Source organism: Tachypleus tridentatus, chromosome 4 (assembly GCF_004210375.1).
Source record: "Tachypleus tridentatus isolate NWPU-2018 chromosome 4, ASM421037v1, whole genome shotgun sequence".
NCBI lineage: Eukaryota > Metazoa > Arthropoda > Merostomata > Xiphosura > Limulidae > Tachypleus > Tachypleus tridentatus.
This window is the reverse complement of record NC_134828.1, coordinates 44,444,916-44,469,344: the sequence shown is the minus strand read 5'-3', so window position 1 is coordinate 44,469,344 and position 24,429 is coordinate 44,444,916. Positions and strand designations below refer to the sequence as shown.

The window sequence follows — 24,429 nt, the reverse complement described above, 5'->3', positions numbered from 1 at the left end:
ATATGAGAATATGTGTCTTTGTGTGTGTGTGTTTTCTTATAGCAAAGTCACATCGTGCTATCTGCTGAGTCCATCGAGGGGAATTGAACCTCTGATTTTAGTGTTGTAAATCCGTAGTCTTATCGCCGTACCAGCAGGGAACATGAGAATATATGGGCTCGAATTGACTGCTTAAAATGAATGCATTCTATAATTTGTCTTGTAGTTGGTCCGTAAATACCAGCTTCTACCCATGCAACTTCAATACCAGAATTTTCTATTGATGAGCCATGGCCCCTCAGAGCTGCTATCAATACATGCAGTTTGTCAAACTTTGGCATAATTTTGGATTTGAGATCAGGTTTGGAATCAAGCAACTGCACTATTTTTTTCATAAAGTGCCGTGTCACACATAATGACAGTGTTATAATATTGTCCATTTCTCATCTTCTTCAACTTTTGGGTTCGCACCGTTACTATAAAATTGATCATTCATGTGCTAGTTCTAAGAGGAGTGGGTAAGCATCAACTTGAGTTACTTTCTGGCATACTAACGTAAGGGTGTTGTAGGCTGACCAGTTTGAGATCTTGCCTGAAGAACTCTCTTCTTTCAACCAAGATACTGCAGAAGCAGCGACCCAATCCATTTGGGTCAGTTGGTACGTCCTTGTAATAGACATGATTATATCAAACTTCTTTCCCACGTTGACCAATTGCATTCCTGGTCCTCTTTTTAATTTATCACATGGAATCATTAGCATGTGATTAGGAGTGACAGAAAGACTGAATTTTCAATATGTAAATATGCTAAAACTTGCTCACCTGGGATATTGCCTTTCCGGTAGATCGCTAATGATAGTACCATGAGTAGTACCTTTACAACTGGCAGTGTCTTACGAAAAATGTATGTTATTCACGGCAAAAAAGACAAATATGCTTCTCTTTAGAAAACACAGTATATACAAAACATCAAAGTTCTTGGCATTTGATAGAGAGGTTTCCAGTAGTAAAACCGAGCTGATGGATCACAGTAAATGTGTGCACTTAGGAGGTCAGTTAGTTTGTTGTTTCATGTGTCATGATGATCAGTAAATGCTAATCCCAATACATGAGAGGTTTCTTTTGAATATGTTGTCACGAATATTACAGTATCATGGATTGGCTTAATCTTTACACGCCTTGTGGACTTAAAGCCATACATAATGTTCTGACTTACAGTCAGTACTTCTCTGTCTACAGTATTCGTTTAGGTTTCAATTTCCAACTTCTTCACAGGCCCGACAATAACCCAGCGAATGAATGTGTAAAGTTCAGATGGCACATTATTGGTGTTACTCAAAACTGTTTATAAATGTTCTGTGTTGTTGCTTGAAATATTCACAACACTACTTACTTACGAAAGGGACCTGGCATAGCTAGAAGGTTAGGGAGTTCGACTAGCAATCTGAGGGTCACGGGTTCAACTCCCCATCACACGAAACATGCTCGTCCTTTCAGCCGTGAGGCATTATTATATGATAATCAATCCCACTATTCGTTGGTAAAAGAGTAGCCCAAGAGTTGGCGGTGGCTGGTGATGACTAGTTGCCTTTTCTCTAGTTTTACACTGCTAAATTAGGGACAGCTAGTGCAGATAGCCCTCGTATAGCTTTGCGCGAAATTCGAAAAAACAAAACAAACAAGCTTACTAAACATGCTGCCTTGAACAAAATATTCATGCTACCAATGTTGGTAAGTCTGAAAGAAGAGAAAATAGGTATGTATCCTTAACAAAAGCTTTGCAGTCACCGATGGAGTTAAAATCCATTAACATTGCAGATAAATAGCTAAAAAAATGTATAGAAGTCATGGATTCATCAGAATTTAGTAATATTGAAGCATAAATTCCTAATTATGAGTTAGACACATAGGGGAACAGTATAGAGAAAATGAAACAAAGATAAATGCCAAAGGGTAACTTAAAAGGACATATTTAAGGATAGTAGATAATATAATATAGGGAATAAGAACTCCCCCAAAGAATACCAGAAAGGAGAAACTGTTGTAGATATTGTAGATATAGCCTTTGTAGCCGAGAAGATGAGAAATCAACATTTGTTACGATACTAAAGAGACAATACTAAAAGGATAAGTCTTTGACCCCAGCTAGATTGAAGTAACAACTAAGGGATAACAGTACACTGAGAAGTAGGAATCAGCTGGACGTAGAGAAAAGGGTTAACTGAAGATGATCCATCAACGTCAAATAAACTAAGCTCATTGTTTAAAGAAATAAGTCCCCAAGTTTTTTGAATGATACTAATTTCACACCTACAATAATTTGACCTAATTTCGTAATATAAGGTTTGAAATTACTTCCAAGTATAGAGAATGATGTAAACAGCAAGTAAGCATAAGGTTGAATTAAGAGAACAAATAGAGGTTACCTTTACTATAAGAACTTTCTCTATGCCTCATGAGGCACAGCATGGCCAGGTGATTAGAGCCCTGGACTCGCAACCTGAAGATCGCGGATTCGACTCCCTGTCACATTAAATATACTTACCCTTTCAGGCGTGGGGTGTTATAAGGTTACAATCTATCCTCAATCCCATTATTCGTTGGTAAAAGAGTTAGCAGTAGGTGATGATGACTAGCTGCCTTCCTTCTAGACTTACTCTGCTAATATAGAGACGGTCAACACACATATACACACACACCTATGCCTCATGATGTGTGAGTAACTGATATCGAGTTGTTAACATTAGTAACTGATTTTATGTGGATACATGAATGCAAGTTTAAGCTACCTTCAAATAGCTTTACAGTCTACGACCATGAAATTTTGTGCACTACATGACAATCACTACACAAGAGATTAAACTTTCTACGAAAACACTGAGCAGTCATTACACTAACAATGAGTAAAGTGTTCAAACCAAGGCCAAATAGCAAGATAGCTCCAAAAATCAAGGAATACAACCATGGAAATGCTGATACATTATACTGAAGTCCGTATGTGAGTTCAGGAAGAATGGAAGCAATGTGAAAAGTGGGAGGCACAAGACAACCAACATCAAGTGCAGTAAATTATAGGTCGAGATGTAATGAAAACAAATCATTATGAAAAACTAGTGTAGTCCAACACCTAAACAGAATCTACTCAAGAAAAAGATAAGAGTTGGAAACTAGACATTTATTAGCTCAAAAATAGTGCAGAAAGACCATCAATAGAAACATCAAAAAATGTTGTGTTCAGGAGAGAAATGAAAATGTAATTTGATCTACTGTACTTTTGTTCACAGAACAGTTTCTCAAAAGTCTTGCACAGTATATGTTTAGGTGATTAAGGAACACCACTGACGAACAGTTCGGGAAAAGATACAAATGGATACGGTTAAGTCAATTAACTATATATGTGGATGAATATCAGAAAACGTGGGATCAAGATCTCCCACTTTTACTAGTGAGTTATTGTGCAGCTGCATACTATCATTACTCATGTACTGGAGAGACCCAAAACTGTCATTGCTTTTCTGTATTCTTGTTCAGTGAACAGTTGCTCAAAAACATCTTACACAGGTTAGGGAAATTATGTAGGGAGATTAAAGAACACCTTTAATGACATGCATGATTTTACTCAAAAAAAAAATAAATAAATCGGCTAACGATAAAATGAAAATTTTCTACGATGTTTTAATGCTAACAATACTTGATACCATAATAACAACAGGGGACAATTTAAGATGCCATATCATCTTTGTAGTATGGACTCTCAAGAGGAAAACACCATAAACATTAGTGAATGGAAAATTTAGTGTTTTGTTATTTGTATTAGAATTATTTAAAACACTTTACAATACAGGAAGGAGAAAATGCTGTACACTATATTTTTGATGTTGTAATTTATTAGTTTGCTATAGGGTGTTTCAGATTTTGATGACGGAGTTAAATTAAAAAGTTTAATAAAATAAGTTAAGCACGCCTAAGAATAAATCATAATGATGTGACGAGAGATACTTGTAAAGTGTGTATAGCTAGAGAGTTATTGTTGATGTATGAAATATTTTTTGATCTTTATTTGCTATCAAGCGTTCTCATTTGTATTATGTAAGTTAGCTGTTTTTTTACGCACTGTACTAAAATTACCGTCATTTATAACGCAGTTATATAAAAAAAAACATGGCAACGTATGTGTTTAAGACTAAAAAACAGTAATTGAAGAATTGGCCCGGCATGGTCTAGCGCGTTAAGGCGTGCGCTTCGTAATCTGACGGTCGCGGGTTCGCGCCCAATATGCTCGCCCTCCCAGCCGTGGGGGCGTTATAATGTGACGGTCAATCTCACTTTTCGTTGGTAAAAGAGTAGCCCAAGAGTTGGCAGTGGGTGGTGATGACTAGCTGTCTTCCCTCTAGTCTTACCCTTCTAAATTAGGGACGGCTAGCACAGATAGCCCTCGAGTATCTTTGTGCGAAATTCCAAAACAAAAAAACAAAATGAAGAATTAAACTAATTTGTGGTTGTCAGTGGACTGTGTGTTGAATTATTTTCACGAGATAATTTAAAGAACCCTAAAACGAAAGAACAACTTTATAACTGTATTGTAGCTTTTTCCTTTTGTTTGGAAATTTCGTTTGTTTGGAAATTTCGCACAAAGCTACTCGAGGGCTATCTGTGCTAGCCGTCCCTAATTTAGCAGTGTAAGACTAGAGGGAAGGCAGCTAGTCATCACCACCCACCGCCAACTCTTGGGCTACTCTTTACCAACGAATAGTGGGATTGACCGTCACATTATACACCCCCACGGCTGGGAGGGCGAGCATGTTTAGCGCGACGCGGGCGCGAACCCGAGCTTTTTCCTACTTAATCAGAAGTTTTGATATAGATTTTTTTTTCAGTGGTTTGCATAAAGTCCAGTTCAAACTAAAACCTTGAATCCCCGTCGCACAAACATGCTCGCTCTTTCAACCGTGAGGACGTTATAATGTAACGATCATTCCCACTATTCGTTAGTAAAAGAGTAGCCCAAGAGTTGGAGGTGGGTGGTGATGACTAGCGCGAAATAAAAACAACAACAACCAAACCAAAACAAATAAATTAAAACCCCTCCTGTGGAATAATGGTAATTTTACGGACTTACTCTTATGAAATCCGGGGCTCGATTCCCCTTAGCGATAGCCTAATGTGAATTTGCTGTAAACACCAACAAACAAACTGGTGAAATGAGAAACATAATAATTATAATAATAAGCGGAATTGGGTTTTTTGGTTTTTTAAATCGTCTTTATTTTGTTCTGTGGTTGCGGTTGCATTTTGCTTAGTTGATTTTATTCTGATACTCGTTTTGGGGGAACTTTTTGCAATAGCTGACTTTAGCACATAATAATATGGTTATGGTTCTTTTGATTGATTGAGTTAGTTATTTAATAGTATAAATATTATTACGATTTTAAAATAATCCCATCTCCTCTACTGTTCATATCAACTCCGCCCACTTGATATATTTTATATTTACGCAAATTGCCATGTTTGAGTATAAGCCATTAAAAAAAAGTCAGTGAAATTTCATTGGAATTATTATGTTAAGTAGGGTTTAGAAATAAAGATTCGTTTTGTTGTGTAATTTCATCAAAAGACAAGATCTTAAGATAAGCTATTACATTTGAATTCCTGTAGCGTCTGTATTTGGTAAATTTTAGAGATGAACTGTAATAATCCGAAGGAAGTTGTTTCAAAAATTGATTTGCTACCACAAGAATTGTTAGAGTATGTTTTGTGTTTGCCATTTGTTTCTTTTAAGGATATTTGTAGATTCTCTTGCGTTTGTTCAAAGTTCAGAAATGCTGGAAATAGCAATGAAGTATGGAGATGTAAGTTTACTCAGAGGTAAGGTTTATTATTAAATATTATTATATTAATTATTTTAAAAGTTACGGTTTTAAGTTACAACCACCAAAAATGCGAAAAATTACCAAGTAGATCAGTAATATTAGAAATCTCACACCTAGTAGTAGTAATACTAACATTAACTTGAAGAAGGTTTGTTTCGTGGTTTTTAAGTTTTACTATTTAACTATTTAAACAAGTTGCAATTACACTTTGCAGTCACGCATGATGCCCTTAAGTATGATCATAGCGTCGTAGAATTCTATTCATAAGGTCATATTTGTAGTTAATTTAATTAGGGGCTGACGAAAAAATAATGACATACAATCAACAAGGTGTAGTAATTAGTTATTTGAGCTTTAACAGTGAAATTCAAGTAAAGACTGTTTCTTCAGATGATACATTTATAGAAAAGTAAAATTAAAAACCCTCTAATATATATATGGATTCTCCTCTTGTGTAGTGATTCTGAAACTAATTATTATTGTTACCGGAAAAATAAAATTTAACCAAAGCCTAGAGTGTATTTTTTTCTATTTTAAATTTGTGTCATATTAATTATTATTATTTATCATCAAAATGCAGCACAAGTATATCCAAGGCCTTTATTCTTTTCTTAGTGTTTTGACTTGGAAACTGTAGGATTTAGCTGATACATTCTGTAGCACTTCTCATTTAAAAATGCTTTTGGACAGAGACATCTTCTAACTAAAATATTAGCAAATAATAATGATACTTTCATTTTATAAGTGATTACTGGTAAAATGTGCATATAGAAAGTGAACTTATTCCTATATCTTTACAAATTGTCTTTTGTTGAGGCTGTTTCTGCAGAAGACCTTGTCCTGGAAGCTTTTTAGGTTGTTTCTTGTCTTGTCTGGTGCAAATTATCAGTTTTAAGCATGCAAGATAAATGGTCATAACCATTAAAAATTGATTTCATTTGAGAAATTTCAAACCAGAATTTCTCTTGAGTGTGACATGCCATTAGTTTGCATTCCTAGGCTTTTATTACTCTACCTATATCAGTAAATGTTTTGTGTAGTTGGTCTAGTATTTTGGCTACTATTACTGATGGGAATGTTGCCATAAAGGTGTATATGCATTAGAAGGTAATTGCCATTTTTTTAGGGATGTCAATAATATAAGATGCTTCTTTCAAAATTAGATAATGAAATGTTATTTTGTGAAAACACCAAGCAGCTTATATAAAGAAATCTGTCTCATCTTTGTAGAACTTGTTGAAATATCTTTGTAGCATTGCACACAAGCTTATGCTATGTACTGTTTGGCTATGAGACCAATGAATAATTAATGTTATCCAAGCAACTTGAAGGGTTTCTAACATCTAAATGTATTACTATTTTATAATTTGTTGAGCAACTCCTAAAAATTCAGATTTGGCATGGCCAGGTGACTAAGAAGCTTGACTCGTAATCTGAGGGTTGCGGGTTTGAATCCTTGTCACACCAAACATGCTTGTCCTTTTCAGATGTAGGGGTGTTATATTGTGTTGGTCAATCCCACTATTTGTTGATAAAAGAGTAGCCCAACAGTTTGTGGTGGGTGGTGATGACTAGCTGCCTTCTCTCTACTCTTACACTGCTGAATTAGGGATGCTTCATGTAGGTAGCCCTCATGTAGTTGTGTGTGCAATTCAAAAACAAACAAACAAATTAATTCTTAAAATTTTGTGACAGCTGGAGCCACTTTGGAGAGAATGCTTGATTTTTATCTGCAAAACGTAGTCATTTGCACAAGAAAAGTTCGAGACTGTTTATAAATAGTAAATATAGCTTTGTTTTGATCATAGATCATTGTCTTTTACTGATACAGTTATGGACCTTTTGCTTTCTCTTGGTATGCAGCATACAACTTGAGACCTGATAGTCAATCCAAAATCTTTGTCAGTTCTTACTTCAGTGATAATCAGTGGTTAATTGCATGTTTTAAAATGTTCTTATTTTTAATTTCAAATAAAACACAAAACTTTAATCTTTAAACAGCAGGAAGTTGTAGGTAGCAGCAACAACTGATATCTTCCATGTGCAAAATTTTAAAAGTCTTGGCAACCTATGTCCAGCAGCAACCAATTTGAAAGGTTGTATCTAGAAGAGAGAATTGTTTGCTTTATTTATTGTTCTGTGTTAAAAAATAAGTTTAATTATTTATTTCTGGATTGCAATAATCTATATACATATAATTGTAATGTGACTGTATTATAAAATATTAGTCCACTAAAACACAGGGAAGACTAAAAGTTAGATTTATATTATTTGATACATGAGTGCATGTGCACCATGTCTGTAAGTTATGTAATATTAGCTAGGCATGACTGAAAACTCGATAAATATTTTTATTAATTTTTTTATTATATTGACTGTGTACACACATGTATAACATAATGAGACTTTAGCTATTTAGACAAAACATTTGTATTTTCATGTTATAATATATAGTTATTCTAGCATGAAGAAGCATAATTTACATTTATTTCCTTTTTTTTTTATGATTGTTACAAGGTTGGTGAAGTGACATACCCCACATAGTTAGGGTGTAGAAAATAACATAATCTTACTTAAAACAAATGTTTGGAATGTATTTAGGAGGTTTTGGCAAAACAGTAAATAACATTTTGAGATTTTTTTGGACAAAGAATAGCTTTTTAATAATAACATAAGATCACTTTTCACTTAGATTAGTAATGAACCAGATTCATTATTTTTTAAAAATAAATTTTTAGTAAAATTGTTTCTATTAAAGAATCTGATTTTATTGTGTACAAAAAAACTTGTCAACTTTAGTAAAAGTGCCAAATTTTGTGAAGATCCACACTATATCAAAAGTTACAGTGCAAATGCTTATAGTGTTCAAACACGTACATAAATGTGTACTTTATATCAAACATGTTGCAAATGGGTTAAATTACTTTTTTATAGATTGTGTCATAAAATATTATATAAAACTTACTGACTGTATAAACTAGAAGGATTTTAAAATATTATTTAAAAAGTATGTTATTTGACATGGTCAATAAGTTTTGTATAAAGTTTTTTATCAGACAATCTTTAAAAGTTTAATTGGACAGAAAATACTTTTGAACATTCAGTTTGCACAACAGAACATGCATATATATATGCATGCTTGATGTTGAACAATTCTTACTTTATGGTCTGATTTCTCTGCAAAAACATTGTATGTAAAGAAACAATTTTCAGGTCCATATTCAGTGTATAAAAATTCAGTGGTAAAATATTATTCCAGATATTTTCATGTGTAATAATTAACAAATTATCCATGTTATGTGCAAAGTATGCACTTACACTATTGTAATTTGTATCACATTTAATATATATAATATATAGTCAGAAAAATTGATTAGCTCTTTATACATGCTGCTGGTTCTTCAAATATTGTGTACACTTTTGGTTGCATTATCTAAAATTATTAAAGTAGTGAAAGATATTAAAAGAATGGATACCAGGATGATTCTATGAATGTTAGTTACATTATGTGGATAAGTTAAATCTTTTTAATTTGATTTGTTTTCAGAAAGGATGGTTAAGTGGTGACTTTACTCAAGCTTGTAAAATTCCATGGGGTTTTACCTGGCTCTGGTTTCTTGGCACTGAATTTTTAGGACAAAAGGATAAAAAATTTGTATAAGCCAATATTAGCTCCAGTTAAAATTGTTTTCTAACAAGCTTAAGAAATTAATGATTTCCTGAAAAAATAAAGTAGGCCTAATTTCATCATATGTTGAAGTATTTATAGTGATAATTTAAAGGACTATATGTTAAACTGATAAGTATTTGAGGATTAACAAGAATATGGTGTATTTTAGTTAACTATTTAAAGTGTATTTGTAGTGTTTTATTGAAAAATGTTTCACCCACTTCTTTCTGATACTGAGCCTTTTTTGTGATATTTCCTTTAGTGTTATATTCACTATTTGAACTATATAAGAATGAAGTTTTTGTTATATTCCTCAGATCTAATCACCTTCTTTACGCATTTCAGGTATCCTGATCTTTTGAGCAACTACTTAGGAAGTAAGGTATACACCTGGAAGGAGGAATATAGGGAACGATACTTATGTGGGTTAAACATTCGAAAGTTGGTTTATAGTATGTCAGAAAGATTCTACTACAAAGATGATATAGCTGATGATGATTTTGAATGCATATTGCAAAATTTCAATCATATTTTCTCTCGACAGTTTATTGTTCATGAACTTGTACAGTTACGTGATTTAAATTGGTAAGTACATTTAAATTTAGTGCTTTAAATGTTTTTGCCATAGGTTTTATTAATTATATATATTTTATATTCTTGCTTATTCAAAATAAAGGTTTGAGAAATAATTACAAAAACTCTAAGAGTTAACAGTGTCTATCTCAAGAATATCATTGATTTTCACTCAGTACTACAAATCCTAACTTGTCCATAAAAGAATGTTTAAAAATTATTGAATAAAGCTTGGAAATAAAAATGAAATGGAGATACCTGTCAGTAAAAATGAATAAATTGCTTTAATCTAAAATTTCATGATAAGCTCGCATTAAAACATTAATTAGATCTTGTTTGTTTTTCTTTCTGATTCAGTTTTAAGCTGAGAAAGTAAACAGACAGGACACATGATCTTCAGTGGAACAATATTTATTATATTTTGAGAGCAAAAATAACCAGTGCACATACTTGCTTAGATATTGGTCACTTATCTGCAGAATCAGTCCGTAGCTTTTATCATGTTTTCCTATAAACTGGTTCCTTACAGTTTGATAGAACTAATGTTAATCAAACTGTTTATTAAGAGAAATTATATCTACCTAAAATAATGTGTTTACCAGGTATGTTTTTTCATACAATATTGTGAAAGCTGTATATACGTATCATCTACTTGATTAGTTGCTGTCATTGAAAATTTCTGCACAATGTGCAAAGTCGTTGTAATATTTCTTTGGATGCATTATGTACTGTTTGTTAGAGAATAAAAAAGGAATAAATGTGAGTAGAATGAAAACAACTTGACAGACTTCAGTATATGTCTATACTAAAGCTGCATAACAACAGATTTGGTGAAAAAGTTTTAAACACAAAAGTCATCTATCTAGTATGTTTTCATACCACAGTTTCTCTTTCTTGTTTTTTTTGGGCTTATCCTCAAGCAGAAAGCAGAATTTAATTTCTAAACCAATTAATTTTAAATGCTCAACATGGCAAAGAAATGTGTTACTCTTTCTACAAGTAGTTACCACATAGGTGACACAACCTTTAGTAAACAAAGAGCTACACTCAAATACAAGGAGAAAGAAGAAAAAAAACACTTAAATATGATAAAAAATTGAGCTATAATACATTACAAAATAATTAAAACATTCAAAAGACCTTAAGCTATGGAATACTAGAGTATAACTTGTCAAAATTGATGGGGTAAGTACCAGCACTCCTACCCTATAGTATACCCTAACCTCACATTTTATAGTTAAGTAAAATAAATACATTTTGCAAAATCAAGATTCACCAACAAAGCAGCTGAAAAGTGCAGTTGAGACAGTCAAACTTCAGTAGATGTGAGCCAATCAAAATTAAGATCATTCATAAAATTAATTCATGGTATATTTATGGAATAATTATTGGTAACAATAAGTTAGATTAACAGCTTGTATATTCAGGAAATGCTACATTTCTACAATGACTTTTATGTTGTTGTTTAGCAACAAAAATATAACATGTACTGAAAATTATAAAATGAGATGTGTACTTAACAAAACTATAAAAAATATCTTTTGATTTAGTCTCATAATAACATAATGTTTTTGAACAATGTGGGATCTATTGCTTCATCACAGCTAGAAATTAAAAAAAATTCTTAAATCCAGCCCTTATCATTTATATACTTATTAAATTTACTGCCTCTACAACATCCAAAGTCAACCCATTCCAGATGCCACCTACCTCATTAGAAAAATGAAACTGTCTTTGCTGAAGATGATTCCTACCCTGTCAAAATTCATATTTGTTTACCCTAGTCCTACTATTCTCACTATTAAATATAAAAAAAAAGATCAAATGCATCAACACTATCAGTTCCATTTATAATCTTAAACATCTGAATCAGATACCTTCTAGATTTTTTTTCAAGAAAAAACAATTTTAGATATTTCAGCCTCTCTTCATATGACAACCCCTCCATCCCAGGCATCATTCTTGTAACTCTTCTCTGAACCCTTTCCACCAATTTAGTGCCTTAGTAAGAGCTCACCAAAACTGAACACAATATTGGAAATGTGGCCTAACTAGTGACATGTAAAATAAAAGTATAACCTCTCTAGACTTGTATTCAATATTTTTGTAGATATTTGCCCTAGCACTAGCAACAACATGCTGCTTTGATGGCTTTAGAAATTATTGCACCAAAATCCCATTCCTTCATTGCACTGTTAAGGTTTTCCATCCAAATTATAATTATTGAATTATAACCAATATACATTCATATCTTGCATTTATTATAACAAAAACCTATCTGCCATATTTCTGCCCAACTCTCTAAATGATCTAAACCCTTTTGTAAATCAGCAGGATTCTCTTCCCAGCTAGCAGTACCCAAGACCTTAAAATCATCTGCAAATTTAAGTAATTTAACTATTTTTTCATCAGTCATTAATGTAAATTAAAAAGAGAGAAATAAACTTAAGACTGAGCCCTGAGGTTCATCACTTGCAGCAGTAATCCAGTTCAACTGAACTTCATGTTTAACAACCCTCTGCATTCTTTCATACAGCCACTCTTCCATCTAATTTACTAGATTTTGTTATTTAGATATTTTTAAATTTTTAAACCTTTTATGTGGCCCCTTGTCAAATGCTTTCTGTGAGTCCAGATATACCAAATCTACACCTTTACCCTAATTTACATAAGCAGTAACCATTTCACAGAATGTCAAAAGATTTGTAAGGCAAGATTTCCTCTTAATGAAAGCATGTTAACTATCCAATAAAATTCTAAAGTTTGTCACACAACTGTGCAAAGCATCATTTAACAAACTTTTCAGAATCTTTCCCTCACTTGATGTAAGATTAATGGGTCTGTAATTACTGGGAGAATTTTTATTGCTTCTATTGAAAAGAGAAGTTACATTAGTTAACTTCCATTCTTCTTGTACAACCCCACTATTCAAGGACTTAATAAAAATAACAAAAATTTTATTAACTGTAACTGGCTAACATATCCAATCTTTAACTTCCTTCAAAACTCTTGGGATAATATTATTTGGCCCAGGAGCATTATTATTTTTAAAATTTCATGACTTTTTCTAAACCAGCTCAGAATTAATGCAGTCATTTTGTTTGTTCTCATTATCTTTTATCAATTATTCAAGATGTGGAATACTACCTAAATCTACATTGGTGAAAACCAAAGAAAAAGCAAAATGAAATAATACAGCCATTTCATAATCATCAGACATTAGCTTTTATTTTTCATTCCTCAGTGGTCTTACCCTCATTTTAACATTTTGTTTACCCTCAATGTATTTAAAGAAATCCTTACTGTTAATTTTTACATTTTCAGCCAAACATTTCTCATAGATTCCTTTTTGATATCCTAATTACCTGTTTCACCAGCTTTCTTTATCTTCTAAATATCATATCTTCTAAATATCATGTCATACCAATTAACTTAATGATTAAATAGATTTGTTTTTTTCCAAAACATTAATTATGTAACAGGAAAGCCCTTACTTCTAAAACGTTGTAAGTTTCAAATTTAATCAGTATTTTTACTTTCATGATAAATTTTATGCACTTGACTTTAGGATAGGTAATTCCACACTGTGTATTTACTTTAGGGTTATTATACCAACACTTGTTACATTTATAAGGTTTCAAGGCAGTCTCCCTCATGGGTACCCTTATACTCTCATCACTAAAATCATAATGGGTAGATAATAATCAAATTATTTTATATGAATAAATGCATTTCAGCTTTTATGGCTTCTCTTATTTTGAGAAATCAAGTGTGACAATATATGATGCAACACACTAATTTTTATTTGGGTTAGATGAAGCTGGTAAATTCATTAAAATAAGAATGAAAAACTTTTAATAAGTCTTCTGATATATAAAACTTAATGTGTGTGTTTGTTTGCACCTTTCAGTTATCTGTTCTAGATTGATAAGTGTTCACATTTCTTGATTACTCAGCACCAAAATTGACACCAATATAGGATGATATGAGGGAAATGATAAAGGAAGTAGAAGTTGGAACTCCCCCCCACCTTCTATGTAAATGCATGTTACTGTGTGTGTGTGTGTGTGTGTGTGTGTGTGTATATATCTGTTCAATATGTTCCACATTTGATCAATCAGCAACCAACTTGACACTGCCATGCAGAATGATACGAAGAAAATCATGAAGGAGGTTAGGACCCCCCAACCCTCTAATTGTATAAAATAACTATCAAATCAGCACAACTTGAGATTGATATATTATGATATGGGGAAAGTTATGAAGTGGGGTTGTATTCTAGATGTTTTGATGTTTCTAGATGTTTTCTAGAGCATTCAGTAATGTTCAAAAACATTAATCATGTATTGTTTATTTTTGCTCTCAAGAATCTTCCACAAATTTAGAGAACAGGTGGGACTAGCACAATACATATCCAAGAACTTGAACCATGTGCATCAAATTGAAACAAAAGTAGGTATCAAAATAAATGTATAAGAGTAAATCTGTTACAAAACTATTTAGGAGATATCTAAAAATTTGAAGTACAAGAAAAATATAAAAACTTGTTTCAAAACAAACGAATAAGTAATTTCACATTTATGAAAGAAAGTTATACACAAAAATTAAAACCCTCTAACTGTAATTTAATGTGCAGTGAAAACCCCTTTTTTAAGCAATAAAATAGCAAAATTGGAACTTGTGAATATCCAAAATAACACTATAATCCAATATGTTTACTGTAATTCTAAAAATAGTTAGCATATCTTCACAAAATGTGGTAAGAGTTTAGTAAAGAGTACCAAGTATATCATGTACAAAAGGTAAAATGTGTTTAAGAACTAATTTGTACTTAAAACACAACCATGAATTGATAATGCCAGTTTGACTCATGTTCTGAGAAGTCAGAGTTTAAGACGAAAGAGTGTTAATTGACTTGCATGTATATTGTCAGATGCCTGTTGAAATAATTTCTTCTTAAGTTTCCTAAAAGTAGTGATGAATAAACAAATTTGCAGTTAATCCAATGCAAATTTGTCTAGTGAGCTGTTCACGATCGTCTTTTGTTGTTCTGTGTGTTATTCCAATAAGGAAAAGTGCATTGGTGGTAAAAATGTTTAGATTTTGATGCAATGGGTGGATTCAGCACAGTGATGTGCACATGTTTGCTATAAGTGACTGCTGTTGAATTTTTTTTTTTCTGCTGGATGTCACATGTTCCTTGTCATTTTACTGAGGACAAGAAAAGATCACCACCTAAGTAAGAGTTTTTTAATACTTTTCCTTCTGTAAGGAGTGTCAAAGGGAATTTATTCAAATTAGATTCAGTTTTTGATACAGTAAAATAAAGTTGTCTGTATACTGAATAACATATAGGCACCCAAAAGCATTGCTCTCTTTTTATCATTTTTGTGTTTATGCTCTTCACATATTTTTTCAATCACTTGACAGAGGATATCCCATTTTAATTTATTCTGAAATTCCCTCTTCAAAAGAAACATTTTTGTTTTTAATAAGCTATATATCACTGTTACCAGTAAATGCAAACAAAGACTGGTAGATTGATGTTGATATTATGAAATTTTGGGTACTGTATGCACACATATAAATATTATATTTTGCTAATCATTTTATTGTAATTCTTATTATAACTTGGGTGGGTTTGAGTTATTATGCTTAAACTATAGGCCATGGTGCAGTTTAAAAAACTTGTGTATTACTTTGTTAATGTAAAACAAAATTTGGAAGCACTCTAAGTCAAATTATCTTAACTTGATACTCCACTTGACAGCTTGCAAAATTAACACTAAAACAAATAAATAATAAAATTCTGCCATCAACAGCAGTTTAGCACTTTTTCTTTTTTATAAAATAGCATTTGATACTTAATAGCCTATCAAAAAACTCAGTGATGAGACTTTCCAACCAGCAAGCACCACTTCCAAAGAAATAAGGCAAAAGGTATAATACTGTTAACACTGTCCTAATATTTACCTTATGTAGCATAGAAATTAAGCCTTTGGTTATGCAATTAACCTCTAATTATGTGGTCATATGTAAATTATGCAAAACAATGCTGAAATTGTATCATTTTATTAAACATGACCCTAATAATACCTGGTTACAGGTATACTCCACTCTATAGTAGTTGAGTTATGATTATGGTTTCTCTAGATTAAAAAACAAACAAACAGTTATTGCACACTGCAAAACCTTCAACATGATTTTTAGTTATAAATAAAGTGAGCTAAATATTTTCTGTTTGGCTACATCTGTGTTAAGAGTAGTATTTGTTTGTCCATTGGATTTTCCATGTTTATGAGAAAAGTTAGTATTTAAACCATAAGTTGTGAAAAGCTAGCTTTTGCTGGTCTATTTTGTTATTAAAAGATAGAAAATGTTTTTAATTTGGCTTGTGTAATATAATGTTATTGATATTGCTTCATATGTGTATCATTTTCTCTGATGTATTTTCACTACTTAAATCATACAAAACCTCACAGAAAAATACTGTACAGAGAATTGTATAATATAACCAAAATACCATTATATTCGCCTGTAGATACAATTATAAAACACTAGTATTTTGTATTTTTCTCTCCTTCATTATTTTCTTCTGTCAGTATTATTACTTCAAAGATCACTCAGGATATAATTTTACTGAAAATCTATAACAACAACACAAAAGTACTGCTTTTTCAAGTAAATGTAAATAACCTAAACCTAAATTAAATACATATACTTTCCTTTCTAAATTAAAATTTTTTTCTAATTATTATTTCTCCTATTATAGAAATGCAGTTTATTTATCCTATGACTTCATACTTTCACATTTTTTCTTTTATGCAAGACTTTATAACTGTTTTCACAATTCCTTCTGTTGAAACAAAACTGGTTACTCATACCTTCTAACTACTACCTATTTAAAGTGATGCCAGACATTTTAACCTTTATTTATAACAACTGTAGTTTCAATTTTCCTTTTCCTTTATGGATTTTCTCTTTATTTGTTTTATAAGTTACATTTTTTGTAGTTTCCACTTGGTGTGTATATTAACTAATTTTATTTACTTTTGGGTATTTTTAATGTATTTAATATCTAAACAAAATATGTTTTCACCTTTGGAAATTACACATATTTAATTTAGATTATTTATGTTTAGGTGGAAAAATTGTGTTTTTGTTATAGATTCTCATTAAAATTCTGAAGATTGACATTTTGAAATCACAAAACAGATAGAAGAAAGTAATAAAGGAGACAATGAATAGAGTAGTGTTTTCTTATATATCACTATTTACAGCATTCAGAACCTCACCGAAAAATACTATGCAGAGAAGATACTAAGATATGTTGGACATCAATATCTTGAGAAGTGCTGGCTAGAATATTTAGCACTTCCTGAAGAGAAGCAAACTTTAGAAAAAGGTATGAAATTTAAGTTTTAGTTTGTACGTGTGTGTGTATTAGATCTGGTCAGTTAATTCGTAATTTGATAACTGTTTCCTTTAATGTTGAAAATACACACTAAATTGACTTTTTGTACATTGTGTATGTACTATGTTTTTAATACCTTACCAATTGCTTTCCTAAATTTATATCCTGACAGAAAGTGTAACAGGAACTGGTATATCTGATTATGGGGCAAACACTTGTGAAGCAGCATTCTTTATCTACTCAGTAAGGTCAGCTTTTTAACCATGTAGTAGTTACAAATGTGAATTTATTTATCAATTTTCAATGGACAATAAGAATGTCAGTAAAATAATATGGCATTAAAATTTGCAGTTGTCAATTATTTTGTTAAACTAACAAAACAAAACCTGAATAATATTTTCTTGCACATTGTACTTTGTTGTGCAGAATATTATGAAATTATATTGTGTGATTTGATTGTACATAAATAGAATGCTATTGTAATATAGTCTTCATAAAGCTTAGGAAAAAACTATTTTGTTTTGCAGTAATTTGACTGATACTGGAAAGAAGGACTGTAAATCTAAACGTTTGACACTATTTCATTTAAAAATGTCCATAGAGCATGGCTTTATGTTTAAGAGATTGATGATGTTTTCACACCATTACTTATATAAGCATGTTGTGTAATGAAGTAGTCCAGTAAATGCAGCTTTGATCAGAACTAACATTTTATTATATCAGACAACAAATGGACATAGTAATAACTTTGAGTGCAAAATATTTGTTGAAAAATTAAGAAAACTTCTACAATACACATTATTATTATTTCTAAGATTTCTTTAAGTGTTGATCATGTTTACTTTAGAACTTTCTGCTAGCTATAATGAATATTATTTACAATCAGTAATGTTCTAAACTCTCCAACATATATGTTTTACTCCATCAATATAGGATAACACATACTGTCCGAAAGAAATTGCATCACAATCACATTGTCACTAATTAAGTTTGAAATGAAACTTCCAAAAAAAAAACTGAGACTATTGATTTACTGAGTACGTGTTGCTTTTTTATTTGAACTCCAACTGAGTTTGTGACAAATAAAAAGGTGAAACATAAATTACAAGTTTTATTATACAAACAAAGTTAAAAACAAACACTATCAACCAAAAGGTTAAGTTTATTGTGGGTATGTTCAACTGGCAGGAGAGGACAAACCTTTAATAGCTTCTGTTGCCAGTCCAGTGTGCTGATTCTTGTAAGCTGTTTTAAATGTAGATCCGGAATATATAAAATAAAACAAAGAAAGTTGGTTTGTAGCAAAATAACCAATATACTTAAACTGTACATTAAGAAAAGAGTAAACAGTAACTTCCTTGAGTATTAAGTTTGCAATAATCTGCAATTAATCTGAAATTGAAATTAAACAGCTAAAATTTGAAGTTGAAAAAGTTAAAAACTAAGCTTTGAATCCAATAAAAGTTACCATTACTGGAGGATAGACAATAACCTTAACAATATCAGGTTTACACACTTTATCCTTGTTCATTACAATCAAAGTACTAAGACTTTGCATACCGTGAGAGTTGTCATTTTTGCTGAAAGGAAAGATAACCATCATCTGTTCTATCATAAGCTATCCTTTTGGTGAGAAAACCTGTAATTTTCAGTTAGTAGAAATCAAGTCTTGTATAATGGAGGAAGAGAAAGCTAAGTGGTTTACTTGATTGATTTTTGCATCCAAACTGAATTGAAATGAAGAAAGGAATTTTGAAAAACTCATGTTGAGTAAGGGAGGGGACTACAACAATTTAATATAAGTAATTAAAATTCAGGTAGTTATCTAATTACCTAGTAAGAGATAATTTAGTAAGAAAATTGCAATTTAAGGAAACTTGAAAATGCTAGGTAGGAATGAAAAGCAGATACAGATCTTATACATCATTTAATAACAGCAGTTTTTGATCAAAAATTAAAGTAATGCCAAGATCTTCAGCAAAACAATATTACATAATCCATTTAAACAATAATTCTTCTGTTATTTTGTTTATTTCTGCTAAGCTATGGTGCTGTGCTTTTATATTGTTTGAAACATCATTTCAGTTAGTCTGTCATGTTATAAATGGTAGTCTACTCTTCTAGCTCAGAAAATTTCAGAAGGTAATATAATTCTACAAACTGAAGTGTTATGATTACAATGGTTGATTTTATGTACATTTGCTTGTATTCTAATACAATGATGAAGTATCTGGTAAGAGCATGAGCTAATAAATGTAGTAATAACACTTTGGTAACTAATGCAAAATGATTAAGAAATGAATACAAATTTAAAAAATATGAATAGTTTCAACAGGCCAGGCTTGTTATTCTCTAGCAATTTTTCTTAAACAGCATAAGCTGCAGTTTTTATTGTTTTCAAGTTGTATGTAGGATTCCATTCTTTTGGATAAATGATTTATTACTACTATCTTGTGCCTTTTCCGTGAATTCTGATACAAAAATATAATGGTCTTTTTTCACTTTTTATTAGAATAACACATACACTCAGTGTTTTAGGTAGTCTGTTTGTGCATACATATTTGTTTTTATGATTACATGCTTTGGAAGTGACAAGAAAATCATAGGTAAATAAATGTTTACATATACCATAATGAAGCCTTTCACACTGCAAGCTAAAAATTTGGTTTCTGTGTTGATATTATTCTACTGAAAAATTCAAAGTGATTCCTATTAAATAATTTAATTTTGACATTAGGAGCTGAACCTAGAAACAGAAAAACAAAATTACTTTATGCAATTATTTGCTCAGCATAGATTTACAAGTGGTCCATTTGTATAGTTTTTGTAGCATTTAATAAAATTTCAGTTTGAAATTATCTATTCAACACTAAAATATTATAATACTTAATCAATACAGTGTTTATTTTAGATGAACAATTTAAGCATTCAAAGATTTCTATGTGGACATAGATGTGATTGTACATGTACTGTGATTTTTTTTCTTGTACTTACATATGTGCATGTTTTATGGATTTCAGAGGACTCTGTGGTTTGATAAGAAAAAGAAAATCAAGCTGAACTTTTGTATTGCAGTTTACTTGTACATAACATAAACAAACTGCAGTAAAGTACAAGTAAAAATTATTTTAAATGTTTAAATTTGTTTTAACTTTTCCATATTTAATAAACATATAAGCTTATATCTGGTTAAAAATTTCATGGAAGTAAAAATATCCTACTACTGTTACTATTCATTTCTTCTTCATTTTATACAGTTAATATTTTTGAGAGAACTCTTCATTGCTAAAAGTATTTGGTCTATTTTTTTTTAATGATACAATATGTACATTACTTTTGGTGATTGTATATTGCTGTATGTTCTTCTGACACTTGAGAATGTACATGTGTCTTCTACTGTGTGTATACTGGGTGTTATTATAGTGCTTGTGGCTGTAAAAGGTTCATTTATTGCATCATAGGGTTTAATTTTTACTTCTTTTTTTCACTTACTGTTATTATAACACACATTCTTTCATTAAAGAGTTCATTTCATTGGAACTTTAATGGTGTCATTATTTTACACATCATGTAGACAAAGAGACGATCATCTATTCAGTCTTTGCATCTTTGTAACCTAGTTTTAAGTATAGCATTGCTGTCGACTTACTAAGCCACTTGATATTACTTGTGGCTGTTTACTAGCTTTGTTTATTTACATAAGTTTTTTGTGGATTGTTTTTTCTCTCTCTGAACTTTCAGTGTGTTTCATAGCATGTTAATTTACAAAATGGTTGATTTCCTACATACTTTGTATTCCACATGCAGAATTAGTTAATTGGAATCATTGCTTATTTAGTTATACAGTAGAGACAAGCACTTTCATGGGTTTTCGTTTTCCTTATGATATGAATGACACAAGTAATAAAAATGGCATGAGTAACAATGTAAGGTTCAAAAATCATAGAAACAGACTACGTTACTGGACTTTTGTTCTAAGTACATTGTAAGTGTATTGCATGAAATTGACAAAAGTTTTTTTCAATAATAGGAAAACTAAGTTGCCAAATACAGGTTCATTTGGAATGTTTGGCTCGTATAAAATATTAAACCTTCCTTTATGATGTGTGTAGGTATGTATACTAAAAAAGACATGCAAAAGGTTGTGCTTAAAAGTTTACCTGGATCATTACTAGATGAGGCAATGCTCTCTAGAAAATCTTAGCGTCTGGCACAACTAATCCTATTTCTTGTGGTTTGGATAGCTTGGATAGTATACACCCATGTACATCTACCCTGGAAGAGTGAAGTTAAAGTGGAAATAATTTACAAATTACAACATGAAAGATGCATGAATGATATGTTTATAGAATTTTACCTTGAAAAATTGGTATGAAATGAAAATGTACCAAGCCAACCTATCCACAAGGAATGGGGCTAGTTGTGCCAGATTCTAAAATATACAAATTTAGAAAATTGCAAATATTAAAAAGGAATGAAAAGAAAAGTAAATGGTTAGTTTTTTAAGAAATAAGTCATAGTGGAGTTAAGTGTTCTTTTAAACTTCATATTAACTTTGCAATTTTTTTTTAAATTTCATATCGTGTTACATTTATGCAAGTAATCTGAAGTGAAAGATTTCAGTTTTTTATATCAGCATCAGTATAATGTAGAAGTATGAATTGTTTTATGCAAAGAATTTATAAAGCTATGAATTTGAGTTTCAAGGTTGTTCTGAGAACTTAATTATCATCCTATAAAGTATGATCTTATTTCCACACATCTTGAGCTATCCCAAAGGTAAGCCCAGAGGCTACTTCCTATTCAAATTTGTTTTGCATAGGGCAAAGTAGAACAAATTTTGAACACCTTTGATTGCCTTTCAGGACCCAAAAAATCTTTGAAGCCTGTAAGATATCAAAGTTCCTGTCACAAATTTGTTGTTGGTTACAAAGTTGACTTTAATTTCCTTTCTTGCAGATTTACTTAGATCAGTTCATTCTTTACACACATGTCCTTGTTACATTGGTATACATTGTAGTTTTGTTTTGTGTTTAGGTGCAATTCTTTTTGCTCAGTGGTGTAATCCAACCACAAACATTCAGGAAGACATCACATCTCAGCTGTATCGCCTTTCTCATCTTGTAAGAGAAGAACTTCAGCAGAGAGATTGCAACCATCCATTGTTACAAATAAATCAAGATAAAATAGGTAAAAATGTATTTGATGTTATATGTATACAAATTTTAATACCCGTGTGATAGTACAGATACAGTGATAATGGGGATTGTGTTGTTGTTACTGCTCATGATACTTATGAATATAATTTGTTGACAAAATGTTAGTGATTTTAAAATCATGCATGATTTATTTGTCAGTTAAAACATTTAATTAATAAAGTCATTTCAATGTGGTTAGTAAATATAGTCCATTAACAAAATTTATAATTTTTCTGTATTTTTGTGTGATTTAACTTTAACCATATTCAAGATTAATGCAAATGTAATTAGTACTCAAATTGGTCTCTGTGAAATTTTTGTAAACAACAAGTATAACTCAGAATGAAACATTAAAGTATTGTCATTATAAACATTTTGTAAATTGCTTTTTAAACCTTACCAGCCTGATGGCAGTATATTGCCATTTGTTGTTTCTGTACACTTACATTAAGAAATTCAGTAACTTCTGAACCTCCCCATACATAAAATAGGCTTTAGAAATAAAATATGATAACTATTGAATGTTTCTCAGCTTAAATCTAATGTTTTTTGTCATATTTACAATTTATAACAGTATAAAATGCTATTTTAAGAGTAAAAAACAAAATATTTTTGACACAAAGAAAGGTAAAATCTTTATTACATAGATTATAGCCAACTACTTTTGTTAACGTGATTACCCTGATCAAGGCTGTTACAAATTTATCTAAGCTAGTTGTTATTTTTTCCTTTGAGAATGAAGCTTGAATGAACAATGAAATTGACAATTCTTCATTCAGAAAACAACTTATGCATGATTTGACAAATGGCATTCTTGACTTTTTTATTATTTATGAATAGTGTAGAATTGAATATAATAAAGTGAACTATTAATAAATCCTGAAAGAAAGGATGAGACAGTAGGTGTAGCAAGAAGGGTTTGATTTTTCTATTTGATGGTTCTGTAAACAAATCATATTATATTGTATGAATAATTTATGGTTTGTCTGAGCAATATTGATTTTATAGTGAGTAATATACTTCCAGTTTCATACTTATTGGAAGGGTGATGAATAAAATATATAGGGGAACTCTGTTTTAAAGCATTTCCTTATAAAATTAAGAACTTAAAACTTTTATACTATTAAAATATGGATTATTAGCTGTGATTTTGTATTATAGTAATTGGTATAACATAAATAGTCTAACAAAATGTGAGTACAAGTTGCTGAAACCTCATGATGTGCAGTAAATGATTCCCAGGCAGAGAGGGTTAAGAAACTCAATGTACATTAATTTTGTATGTTTACACCTTGAGCCAATGAAAAATAAACACTATAATACACTTACTGTTGGTCATTCCCATAAAAAAAATAAGGGATTGTGTCCTCAAGATATCACATAACCTACCAGTGGAAAAAATTGCTTCTTAATTGTGTATAGTGTGCTAAACTTTACTAGAATTGTTCTAATGAGATGAGAATGCATATACGATACCATAGGTAAATGACCCACAACAGCAGGTAACTAGAAAAAGAAAGTATTAGCCATCATATAGGAGTTAAGCTTAACCTCACAGCTTTATCCTCATGTTGTTAGTACACTCATTAATAAGATTTCTTCATTACATATTCCAGTAACATTTTAAAAACCTTTTATATTTAGTTTACATTATCTGTATCTCTGTAAACACCAACTTGCAACAAATGTCTACAGTATCATCTAGTGATATATTAATAAACAAAT

General features: G+C 31.0%; 1 protein-coding gene across 6 annotated transcripts in view; it reads left to right on the top strand.

The window, feature by feature from the left end:
- The first annotated feature begins 5,224 nt into the window (after positions 1-5,224).
- The window catches only part of LOC143248996 (F-box only protein 21-like), a 76,318-nt gene continuing 57,113 nt past the window's right edge, over positions 5,225-24,429 (top strand). For 3 of the 6 annotated variants that reach the window (XR_013027330.1, XM_076498103.1, XM_076498102.1), the window contains exons 1-4: positions 5,243-5,844; positions 9,865-10,104; positions 17,373-17,497; positions 22,544-22,696. Coding sequence is in view for 5 of the 6 variants with exons in the window: in XM_076498103.1 (XP_076354218.1) it covers positions 5,660-5,844; positions 9,865-10,104; positions 17,373-17,497; positions 22,544-22,696 (703 nt within the window). In the remaining variant the exon portion in view is untranslated. Of the gene's footprint in view, positions 5,845-6,038; positions 6,180-9,864; positions 10,105-14,459; positions 14,545-17,372; positions 17,498-22,543; positions 22,697-24,429 lie in introns of those variants that run through there. The other 3 variants (XM_076498101.1, XM_076498104.1, XM_076498105.1) reach the window with 3 other exon arrangements.